Raw genomic sequence first — 12,482 nt, 5'->3', positions numbered from 1 at the left:
GAGTTCAATCTTGGTTTCATCAAATGTTATTGGTCACATACACATGGTTAGCAGATGTTATGTGTAGCGAAATGCTTGTGCTTCTAGTTCCGACAGTGCAGCAATATCTAAAAAGTAATCTAACAATTCCACAACTACCACCTTATACACACAAATCTAGGTAAAGGGATGGAGTAAGAATATAGCCATATAAATATATGGATGAGCAATGAGCGAGCGACATAGGCAAGATGCAATAGATGGTATAATATGCAGTTGAAGCCGACTTCAAGTTTACATACTTATGTTGGAGTCATTAAAACTCGTTTTTCAACCACTCCACAAATTTCTTGTTCACAAACTATAGTCTTGGCAAGTCGGTTAGGACATCTACAGTGTGAATGACACAAGTCATTTTTCCAACAATTGTTTACGGACAGGTTATTTCACTTCTAATTCCCTGTATCACAATTCCAGTGGATCAGAAGTTTACCTACACTAGGTTGACTGTGCCTTTAAACAGCTTAGACAATTCCAGAAAATGATGTCATGGTTTTAGAAGCTTCTGATAGGCTAATTGACATCATTTGAGTCAATTGGAGGTGAACCTGTGGATGTATTTCAAGAACTAACTTCAAACTCAGTGCCTCTTTGCTTGACATCATGGGAGAAAAATCAAAAGAAATCAGCCAAGGCCTCAGAATGTTTTTTGTAGACCTCTAGAAGTCTGGTTCATTTCTAAACACCTGAAGGTACCACGTTCATCTGCATAAACAATAGTACACAAGTATAAACACCATGGGACCACACAGCCGTCATACCACTCAGGACGCGTTCGTCTCCTAGAGATGAACGTACTTTGGTGTGAAAAGTGCAAATCAATCCCAGAACAACAGAAAAGGACCTTATGAAGATGCTGGAGGAAACAGGTACAAAAGTATCTATATCCACAGTAAAAAGAGTCCTATATCGACATAATCTGAAAGGCCGCTCAGCAAGGAAGAAGCCACTGCTCCAAAACAGCCATAAAAAAGCCAGACTACGGTTTGCAACTGCACATGGGGACAAAGATCGTACTTTTTGGAAAAATGTCCTCTGGTCTGTTGAAACAAAAACAGAACTGTTTGGCCATAATGACCAACTTTATGTTTGGAGGAAAAAGGGGGATGCTTGCAAGCCGAAGAACACCATCCCAACCATGAAGCAAGGGGGTGGCAGCATCATGTTGTGGGGTTGCTTTGCTGCAGGAGGGACTGGTGCACTTCACAAAATAGATGGCATCATGAGGCTGGAAAATTATGTAGATATATTGAAGCAACATCTCAAGACATCAAAGCTTGGTCACAAATGGGTCTTCCAAATGGACAATGACCCCAGCATTCCTCCAAAGTTGTGGCAAAATGGCTTAAGGTCAACAAAGTCAAAGTATTGGAGTGACCATCACAAAGCCCTGACCTCAGTCCTACAGAACATTTGTGGGCAGAACTGAAAAAACATGTGCGAGCAAGGAGGCCTACAAACCTGACTCAGTTACACCAGCTCTGTCAGGAGGAATGGGCCAAAATTCACCCAACTTAATGTGGGAAGCTAGTGGAAGGCTACCTGAAATGTTTGACCCAAGTTACATAATTTAAAGGCAATGCCACAAAATACTAATTGAATGTATGTAAACTTCTGACCCACTGGGAATGTGATGAAAGAAATAAAAGCTGAAATAAATAATTATCTCGATTATTATTCTGACATTTCACATTCTAACAATAAAGTGATGATCCTAACTGACCTAAGACAGGGGATTTTCCCTAGTATTAAATGTCAGGAGTTGTGAAAAACTGAGTTTAAATGTATTTGGCTTAGGTATATGTAAACTTCTAACTTCAACTGTCCATATGGGATGATTAATGCAAGATATGTAAACATTAAAGTGACTAGTGATCCATTTATTAAACCTGACAATGATTTAGTCTGCAGCCTCTTATTTGTTTATTTTATTTCACCTTTATTTAACCGGGTGGCCAGTTGAGAACACCTTTATTTAACCATGTAGGCTAGTTGAGAACAAGTTCTCATTTACAACTGCGACCTGGCCAAGATAAAGCAAAGCAGTGCCACAAAAACAACAACACAGAGTTACACATGGGATAAACACACGTACAGTTAATAACACAATAGAAACATGTATATACAGTGTGTGCAAATGAGGAAAGATAAGGTGGTGGTGAAATAATTACAAATAATCTCTGTTAGTGATGGCTGTTTAACGGTCTCATGGCCTTGAGATGGCCTTTAGTGACCTTGAGATGGTCTCCTGGCCTTTAATGCACCTTGTACTGACCTTGTCTTCTGGATGGTAGTGATTCAGAGAATCTTGTTTCTCATGGTCATAGTCCTTTTGGCAAATTCCAAGCGGGCTGTCATGTGCCTTTTACTGAGGAGTGGCTTCCGTCTGGCCACTCTACCATAAAGGCCTGACTGGTGAAGTGTTGCAGAGATGGTTGTCCTTCTGGAAGGTTCTCCCATCTCCACAGAAGAACTCTGGAGCTCTGTCAGAGTGACCATCGGATTATCAGTCACCTCTCAGACCAAGGCCCTTCTCCCCCGATTGCTCAGTTTGGCCGGGCGGCCAGCTCTAGGATGAGTCTTGGTTCCAAACTTATTCCATTTAAGAATGATGGAGGCCACTGTGTTCTTGGGGACCTTCATTGCTTTAGAATTTTTTTGGTACCTTTCCCCAGATCTGTGCCTCGACACAATCCTGTCTCGGAGCTCTATAGACAACTCCTTTGACCTCATGGCTTGGTTTTTACTCTGACATGCACTATCAGCTGTGGGACCTTAGGTGTGTCCCTTTCCAAATCATGTCCAATCAAATTGAATTTGCCACAGGTGGACTCCAATCAAGTTGTAGAAACATCAAGGATGATCAATGGAAACAGGACGCACCTGAGCTCAATTTCGAGTCTCATAGCAAAGGGTCTGAATACTTATGTAAATAAGGTATTTCTGTTTTTATTTTTAATACAGTTGCAAACCTGTCTAAAAACTTGTTTTGGCTTTGTCATTATAGGGTATTGTGATGTCATTATGGGGTATTGTGATGTCATTATGGGGTATTGTGTGTGTAGATTGATGAGGAAAACATTTATTTAATCAATTTTAGAATAAGGCTGTAATGTAACAAAATGTGGAAAACGTCAAGGGGTTGGAATACTTTCCGGACACACCGTATAAACAAAAGTTGTAGTGTATTTGGCCAGAACTGTATATCATTTAATTTCAAGTTTGAAAATGGATGTAGCAATCACAGATTGCCCCTTTAAAGCCACACTCTGATGTGAACATAATAATCCCTTATTAAAGTCACACTCTGTAAAGCACAAATGTCAGAGTGAGCCACCAACACAAATATAAACAATGGAGAAAATACTATATAGCACACGATTATGTGTAGTGCTGGAATGACGCAGATACAAAAACACACAGAAAACACAGAGTTTGAACATTATAATGTAATCAGTATCTACATTCAAACTCACATACTCCATCTTCAATTCAGGTGTTTAAATAAAAAACGAAATGTATTTTGGAAAGTGCTTTATACAATTTGATCTCAAGTGCCATAAACAAAGGCAATATTTCTCAGTCAAAAATATGAGACAAGTGTGGGAGCAGTATGTGTGTTCTCTCATGAACTTTAAGTCCATTTGATGTTTTATATTATTTTCCACACTGGGAGCAGTGGTATGGCCTCTCCCCTGTGTGTGTTACCTCATGGTCTTTCAGGTGCCTTAACTGGGTAAATATCTTTCCACACTGGGAGCATTAATAACGTTTATCTCCGCTGTGGATTCTCTCATGCTTTTTCAATTGCTGAAACCAGGTAAATTTCATTCCACAGTAGGAGCAGTGAAAAGGCTTCTCTTGTGTATGTCTTTTCTCATGCCTTTTCAGGTACTGTAAATTCCTAAAACTCTTTTCACAATGTGAACAGCGGAAAATCTTTTCTACGGAATGTGTTTGCTCATGGTTTTTAAGGGACCCTGATGTGGTTAAACTCTTTCCACACTGGTAGCAGTGTATTTGTATTTGTGTCATGTGATTTCAGGTCTGATCACTGGGTAAACTATTTTCAAACTGGGAGCAGTGGTAGGGTTTCTCTCCTGTATGTTTTCGTACATGATCTTTCAGGGTCCCGGAAGTAGTAAATCTCTTTTCACATTGAGATCAATGTTAAAGCTTTTCTCCTGTGTGTATTTTCTCATGCTTTTTCCTTTGCCCTGACCAGCGAAAACCCTTTCCACACTGGGAGCATTGGTAGGGCTTCTCTCCTGTGTGTATTCTTTTATGAGTTTGCAGATGCCCTAACTGAGAAAATCTCGTTCCACACAGGGAGCATTGATAGGGCTTCTCTCCTGTGTGTGTCCTCTCATGTGATTTCATATTTCTGTATGCAGAAAATCTTTTTCCACACTGGGAGCACTGGTAGGGCTTCTCTCCTGTGTGTATTCTATTATGAGTTTGCAGATGCCCTAACTGAGAAAATCTCATTTCACACTGGGAGCATTGATAGGGCTTCTCTCCTGTGTGTGTCCTCTCATGTGATTTCATATCCCTGGATGCAGAAAATCTTTTTCCACACTGGGAGCACTGGTAGGGCTTCTCTCCTGTGTGTATTCTTTCATGTGATTTCAGGCTTCCTAACCTAGAAAAACTATTTCCACACTGGGAGCAGTGGTGTCTTCTTGCTGGTTTGGACATCTCTGGGTCTTGTTCCCCTGAAGGACTCTTCCCGCTGTCAGTGTGAGAGTCTAGTCTCTCTCCTGCCAAAGACAGACAGTATTTAGTAAACAGAGAGACCTGGGCCCATATTCACATGAGCGTCTCATAGTAGGAATGCTGATCTTTCCATACAATCTCATTCATTGTTATATTAAAGTGAATAGTGACGATGGTTCAGCACGCTTTGTGGATACGAACCCTGAATAAAACCTCCACATTATCAAACTGTCTTCTCTGAGGTTTAATCCAGAATAATCAAATGAGCAATATGATTCTGCATGGTCTTAATTCTGTCCCCTGAAAAGGCAAGATTTCAACCAAATGTCATGAAATCAGACATGAGATGGTTGTAATTAAAGGATGCTTCGTAAGAAGCATTTCAAGGTCCTGGAGTGGCCTAGCCAGTCTCCTGATCTCAACCCCATAGAAAATCTTTGGAAGGAGTTGAAAGTCTGCGTTGCCCAGCAACAGCCCCAAAACATCACTGCTCTAGAGGAGATCTGCATGGAGGAATGGGCCAAAATACCAACAAGTGTGTGAAAACCTTGTGAAGACTTACAGAAAACATTTGACCTCTGTCATTGCCAACAAAGGGTATATAACAAAGTATTGACATAAACTTTTGTTATTGACCAAATACTTATTTTCCACCATAATTTGCAAATAAATTCATTAAAAATCCTACAATGTGAATTTCTGGGTTTTTTTCTCATTTTGTCTGTCATAGTTGAAGTGTACCTATGATGAAAATTACAGGCCTCTCATCTTTTTAAGTGGGAGAACTTGCACAATTGGTGGCTGACTAAATACTTTTTTGCCCCACTGTATATGATGTGGTATCATAGAGATTTCAATCAGATCAGTCGGTCTTACCTTATAGCTAAAATATGAAGGACCTTTTTATTTGTATTTTTATTTTACCTTTATTTAACCAGGTAGGCAAGTTGAGAACAAGTTCTCATTTACAATTGCGACCTAACAACACCATTGAGATTTTTAAAACAAATTACGCAAAGCTTCAATCCTGTTTGTAAAATATAAAATAATGAAATTAGCAGCAGTACAGAAACATCACTAGACCGGCACATTCCTCACTCGCTAGACGGGAAGTTAAAGGGCCAGATTCACAATTAAAGGGCCAGATTCACAATTAAAGGGCCAGATTCACAATTAAAGGGGAATTACACTCAAAAATAAATTCCCCCCCCAAAAAAGTATTCTAATGTGATGGAACTATTGACAGACTCATTGCGGTCACGACAATGCCGAAAAATATTCCAAATTAGATCCATAATATCGACAGAAACATGGCAAACGTTTTTTTATAATCAATCCTCAAGGTGTTTTTCAAATATCTATTCGATAACATATCAACCGGGACAGATGGCTTCTTAGTAGGAGCGAGAGAAACAATAGCCGCATTTGACTATTACGCACATATCACTCTGAGAGCCACCAGCTGACCACTGATGCAATGTTGTCGCTCACGCTCATTTTTCAAAATAAAAGCCTGAAACTATGTCTTGTGACACTAGACACATTAGGGAAGCCATAGAAAAAGGAATCTGGTTGATATCCCTTTCAATGGTCAATAGGGATGCATAGGAACGCAGAGGTTTCTAAATAAGAGTCACTTCCTGATTGGATTTTCTCAGGCTTTCACCTGCAATATCAGTTCTGTTATACTCACAGATAATATTTTTTACAGTTTTGGAAACTTTACAGTGTTTTCTATCCTAAGCTGTCAATTATATGCATATTCTATTATCTGGTCCTGAAAAAATTGCCCGTTTACTTTGGGAATGTTATTATTCCAAAAATGAAAATAGTGCCCCCTAGTTTCAAGAGGTTAACAATTGTAATTTTGAGAGTAAAAAAATAAACTAACCCTAAAATAAAACAGAAAACATTATTTAGGAAAATAGAAAACCTTGTTATATAATTATTATTTTACCAGGTATATTGACAGAAAGCAGTGTACAGTATAAAGGACCAGGGGAAGAGTTGACGATCATAGTTCACTACTTTCTCTTGTACACTAAGGACTTGGGGAAGAGTTGACAACATAGTGTACTACTTTCTCTTGTACACTAAGGACTTGGGGAAGAGTTGATAACATAGTGTACTACTTTCTCTTGTACACTAAGGACTTGGGGAAGAGTTGACAACATAGTGTACTACTTTCTCTTGTACACTAAGGACTTGGGGAAGAGTTGACAACATAGTGTACTACTTTCTCTTGTACACTAAGGACTTGGGGAAGAGTTGACAACATAGTGTACTACTTTCTCTTGTACACTAAGGACTTGGGGAAGAGTTGATAACATAGTGTACTACTTTCTCTTGTACACTAAGGACTTGGGGAAGAGTTGACAACATAGTGTACTACTTTCTCTTGTACGCTAAGGACTTGGGGAAGAGTTGATAACATAGTGTACTACTTTCTCTTGTACGCTAAGGACTTGGGGAAGAGTTGACAACATAGTGTACTACTTTCTCTTGTACACTAAGGACTTGGGGAAGAGTTGACAACATAGTGTACTACTTTCTCTTGTACACTAAGGACTTGGGGAAGAGTTGACAACATAGTGTACTACTTTCTCTTGTACACTAAGGACTTGGGGAAGAGTTGACAACATAGTGTACTACTTTCTCTTGTACACTAAGGACTTGGGGAAGAGTTGATAACATAGTGTACTACTTTCTCTTGTACACTAAGGACTTGGGGAAGAGTTGACAACATAGTGTACTACTTTCTCTTGTACGCTAAGGACTTGGGGAAGAGTTGACAACATAGTGTACTACTTTCTCTTGTACACTAAGGACTTGGGGAAGAGTTGACAACATAGTGTACTACTTTCTCTTGTACACTAAGGACTTGGGGAAGAGTTGACAACAGAGTACAAGAGAAAGTAGTACACTATGTTATCAACTCTTCCCCAGGTCCTTAGTGTACAAGATACATTTATATTTCGTCCCTCTGTGTTTCATCATTTTCTTTCACTTCGCAAGAGACTGAATGTATCTCACAGGAGAACGCATCCGAGGGAAACAGCGCCCCTCTGTCTCTGTATGTGTAGGCCATCTATCTGATGCTGTCTGGTCAAAAAGAGTACGACATTGTTGCCGCTCCGTAGCATAAAATGCAAGTGAAGCCAGCGAGCATTTGGTCACCCTTGATTAAAAAAAGTATCAAATAATAGAAAATCAGCATTGAGCTGAACTGAGTTCAACTGCTCCTGGCGCCCAACCAAAAACAAGTGTCAAGTGGAGCCAGTTTGGATTTGGCATCACACCTATCAAATCGCATCAAGAGCATATGTCATTAACAGACAACATTAATTTTTTGCATCTCGTTGTGTTCTTGTCCTCCAGTCAGTGGCTGGCAAGCTAGCAAAAAAATGGTCCCTTTCCTAAATTAGCTATGGATGGAGATAGGGATTTGTCCTTGTGGTTTTACTTAAATTCTCCGTACTGGCCAATGATTATAACGTTTATTCTGATCCAACTATTCATTCAAACATTGTGCCCCCTGGACAGGTAACCTAGGACAACCAAAAATACAAATGTGTATTGTATTACAGAGTGCTAGATGATTTAGTCTACATGAAGAGAGGAGGATGGCATTTGTGTTTCTCTACAAGTAGGGTGAGTCAACATGTTTTTCCTACTTGAACGAACGCCAACCCTGATGTCCTTGCCGTGTCTGAATCCTGGCTTAGGAAGGCCGCCAAGAATTCTGAGATTTCCATCCCCAACTATAACATTTTCCATCAAGATAGAACTGCCAAAGGGGGAGGAGTTGCAATCTACTGCAGAGATAGACCTGGAAAGTATGACAGAACTTTGCAGGCTATACCCAAACAGTTTGAGCTTCTAATTTAAAAAATTAATTTCTCCAGAGATAAACCACGAACAGACAGAGCTGAAACTTCCCTGCTTGACATGTATGAGGAAATCCTAGTTGAGAATTAAACGACTGAACAAATTAACAACGAAACAGCACAGCAAGTAAGTGAAATAATTAGGTTTTGATTTTTTTACTGGTAAAGGGGACATACGTAAATACCAACAAAATAACTTTTTGTGTCAGTGTGTGTGTGTTTCACCTATTTAACTGTACTAGAACGCTTAAAAGGCAGATACAATTTTAAATATCACTTATCGGTATCAGGTTTTTTGGCAAGGAAAATATTGGATATCGGTATCGACCAAAAATGTTTTACCCATGCACCACTCCTAGACAGGAGAAGGGCAGCTTCCCCAGTGGTTTTACCCACATGAGAAGAAGAATGTGCCTAATTGAAAGCTAGAAACAAAAAAAATGAGTAGCTCGTTACATGTGTAATTTCACGCTAGAAAAGGTTGGAGACCCCTGATCTAACATGAAAACACATTTACGGTGGTCACTGTAGAACATCAGTAGAATGTGCATTTAAAACCACACATTGGTTCAACAACAGACAGTACTCACTGGTGTTCATCAGATCTCCGGTCTCCTCCTCCTCCAATGTGACAGTAATCTCCCCCTCCTCCTTCATTTCAAAAAGTTCTTCCTCTTCGTTCAATGTGACAGTCACCTCCTCCTCCTCCTCCTCTTTCTGTTCATCCCCCTCCTCTTTCACTCTGAAAGCTTCTTCCTCTTCTTTCACTGTAACATCCTCTTCTTCTTTCAATGTTGATGCGTCCTCTTCCTTCACTGTAACGTCCTGTTCTTCTTCTTTCACTGTGATAGCTTCCTCCAATTCCTCTTCTTTTACAGTAAATTCTTCTCCTTTCACGTAAATGTTCAGCCCTGGAGCTTCTTTCTCCGTCCAGCAGACCTCATTTTCTTTAGCAGAGGAAGAGTACTTTAGTGAGCTCATGTTCGGGGACGTTAGCTAGCTAGCTATTTAGCATTAGCGACTAGCCTACTGCTGGGCTAACTTAATACCAAACCAGATAGCTGATAACGTAAATATGAAATTAAATTGATTAACTAGTAAATAAATATACAGTGTGTTTAAAACACCAAGGTTCATATAAAAATGGTATTAAGAGCTTCAATGTTTCGGTTGTATGTTTGCTAGTACAGAGGTTGTTGAAGAAGAATCCCGTCCACTAGATTATACAAGAAGCATTACCTTAAAGACTCACATCGCCATCTGTTGACTGGAGTGGGTAACGCAGATTGCCCAAGAAGACTAAATAAACCCTTGCTCACCAGAATAATGTCATCCATCGACAATGCTTCAACCTAATTGACGTCGGTAAAATTCTCTGTAATCTCTGCTTCTTTCGCAGATCAAAGACGTTTAGAGACTTGAGAGAATATACAATAAAAAAAGAAAGATTTTCTGTGCAACATTTCCAAATGTCATCAGTTTGGTCGGTTTTAAGGAAACAGAAAGCTGTGAAAACGACCAAACATGTTTCTGATAAGATTACAGTTCGGCTGGGATGCATGTTGTATGTGGTTGAAATACATTGTTGTCTAGGTCACTGATTAGTAAGGAACTCCCCTCACCTGGTTGTCTAGGTCACTGATTAGTAAGGAATTCCCCTCACCTGGTTGTCTAGGTCACTGATTAGTAAGGAACTCCCCTCACCTGGTTGTCTAGGTCACTGATTAGTAAGGAACTCCCCTCACCTGGGTCTATACTGCTCCTACATGGTGTACCAATAACCAGCTGGGTCTATACTGCTCCTACATGATGTAACAATAACCATCTGGGTCTATACTGCTCCTACATGATGTAACAATAACCATCTGGGTCTATACTGCTCCTACATGATGGAACAATAACCATCTGGGTCTATACTGCTCCTACATGATGTAACAATAACCATCTGGGTCTATACTGCTCCTACATGATGGAACAATAACCAGCTGGGTCTATACTGCTCCTACATGATGGAACAATAACCAGCTGGGTCTATACTGCTCCTACATGGTGTAACAATAACCATCTGGGTCTATACTGCTCCTACATGATGTAACAATAACCATCTGGGTCTATACTGCTCCTACATGATGGAACAATAACCAGCTGGGTCTATACTGCTCCTACATGATGGAACAATAACCATCTGGGTCTATACTGCTCCTACATGATGGAACAATAACCATCTGGGTCTATACTGCTCCTCCATGATGTAATAATAACCATCTGGGTCTATACTGCTCCTACATGATGTAATAATAACCATCTGGGTCTATACTGCTCCTACATGATGTAATAACCATCTGGGTCTATACTGCTCCTACATGGTGTAACAACCATCTGGGTCTATACTGCTCCTACATGATGTAACAACCATCTGGGTCTATAATGCTCCTACATGGTGTAACAATAACCATCTGGGTCTATACTGCTCCTACATGGTGTAACAACCATCTGGGTCTATACTGCTCCTACATGATGTAACAACCATCTGGGTCTATACTGCTCCTCCATGATGTAATAACCATCTGGGTCTATACTGCTCCTACATGATGTAATAACCATCTGGGTCTATACTGCTCCTCCATGATGTAATAATAACCAGCTGGGTCTATACTGCTCCTACATGGTGTAACAACCATCTGGGTCTATACTGCTCCTACATGATGTAACAACCATCTGGGTCTATACTGCTCCTACATGGTGTAACAACCATCTGGGTCTATACTGCTCCTACATGATGTAATAACCATCTGGGTCTATACTGCTCCTCCATGATGTAATAATAACCAGCTGGGTCTATACTGCTCCTACATGATGTAATAATAACCATCTGGGTCTATACTGCTCCTACATGATGTAATAACCATCTGGGTCTATACTGCTCCTACATGATGTAATAACCATCTGGGTCTATACTGCTCCTACATGATGTAACAACCATCTGGGTCTATACTGCTCCTACATGGTGTAACAATAACCATCTGGGTCTATACTGCTCCTACATGATGTAACAATAACCAGCTGGGTCTATACTGCTCCTACATGATGTAACAATAACCATCTGGGTCTATACTGCTCCTACATGATGTAACAATAACCAGCTGGGTCTATACTGCTCCTACATGATGTACCAATAACCAGCTGGGTCTATACTGCTCCTACATGATGTATCAATAACCATCTGGGTCTATACTGCTCCTACATGATGTAATAACCATCTGGGTCTATACTGCTCCTCCATGATGTAATAATAACCAGCTGGGTCTATACTGCTCCTACATGATGTAATAATAACCATCTGGGTCTATACTGCTCCTACATGATGTAATAACCATCTGGGTCTATACTGCTCCTACATGATGTAATAACCATCTGGGTCTATCCTGCTGTAACAACCATCTGGGTCTATACTGCTCCTACATGGTGTAACAATAACCATCTGGGTCTATACTGCTCCTACATGATGTAACAATAACCAGCTGGGTCTATACTGCTCCTACATGATGTAACAATAACCATCTGGGTCTATACTGCTCCTACATGATGTAACAATAACCAGCTGGGTCTATACTGCTCCTACATGATGTACCAATAACCAGCTGGGTCTATACTGCTCCTACATGATGTAACAATAACCAGCTGGGTCTATACTGCTCCCACATGGTGTACCAATAACCAGCTGGGTCTATACTGCTCCTACATGATGTACCAATAACCAGCTGGGTCTATACTGCTCCTACATGATGTACCAATAACCATCTGGGTCTATACTGCTCCTACATGATGTAACAATAACCA

At 40.2% G+C, this 12,482-nt stretch overlaps 1 protein-coding gene across 1 annotated transcript; it reads right to left on the bottom strand.

Annotated features, from left to right (window-relative positions):
- Nucleotides 1-3,801: 3,801 nt before the first annotated feature.
- On the bottom strand, nucleotides 3,802-9,878 carry LOC139401972 (zinc finger protein 771-like). Its single transcript, XM_071146001.1, has 4 exons — nucleotides 9,870-9,878; nucleotides 9,233-9,638; nucleotides 4,244-4,799; nucleotides 3,802-3,922 (listed from the first exon to the last, which is right to left on the bottom strand). Exons 1-4 carry the CDS (start codon nucleotides 9,876-9,878, stop codon nucleotides 3,802-3,804), a joined length of 1,092 nt encoding a protein of 363 aa, XP_071002102.1.
- Between the last annotated feature and the right edge of the window lie 2,604 nt (nucleotides 9,879-12,482).

This window comes from Oncorhynchus clarkii, unplaced genomic scaffold, assembly GCF_045791955.1.
Source record: "Oncorhynchus clarkii lewisi isolate Uvic-CL-2024 unplaced genomic scaffold, UVic_Ocla_1.0 unplaced_contig_3032_pilon_pilon, whole genome shotgun sequence".
Classification (NCBI taxonomy): Eukaryota; Metazoa; Chordata; class Actinopteri; order Salmoniformes; family Salmonidae; genus Oncorhynchus; species Oncorhynchus clarkii.
This window is presented reverse-complemented; position numbering and strand designations above follow the sequence as displayed.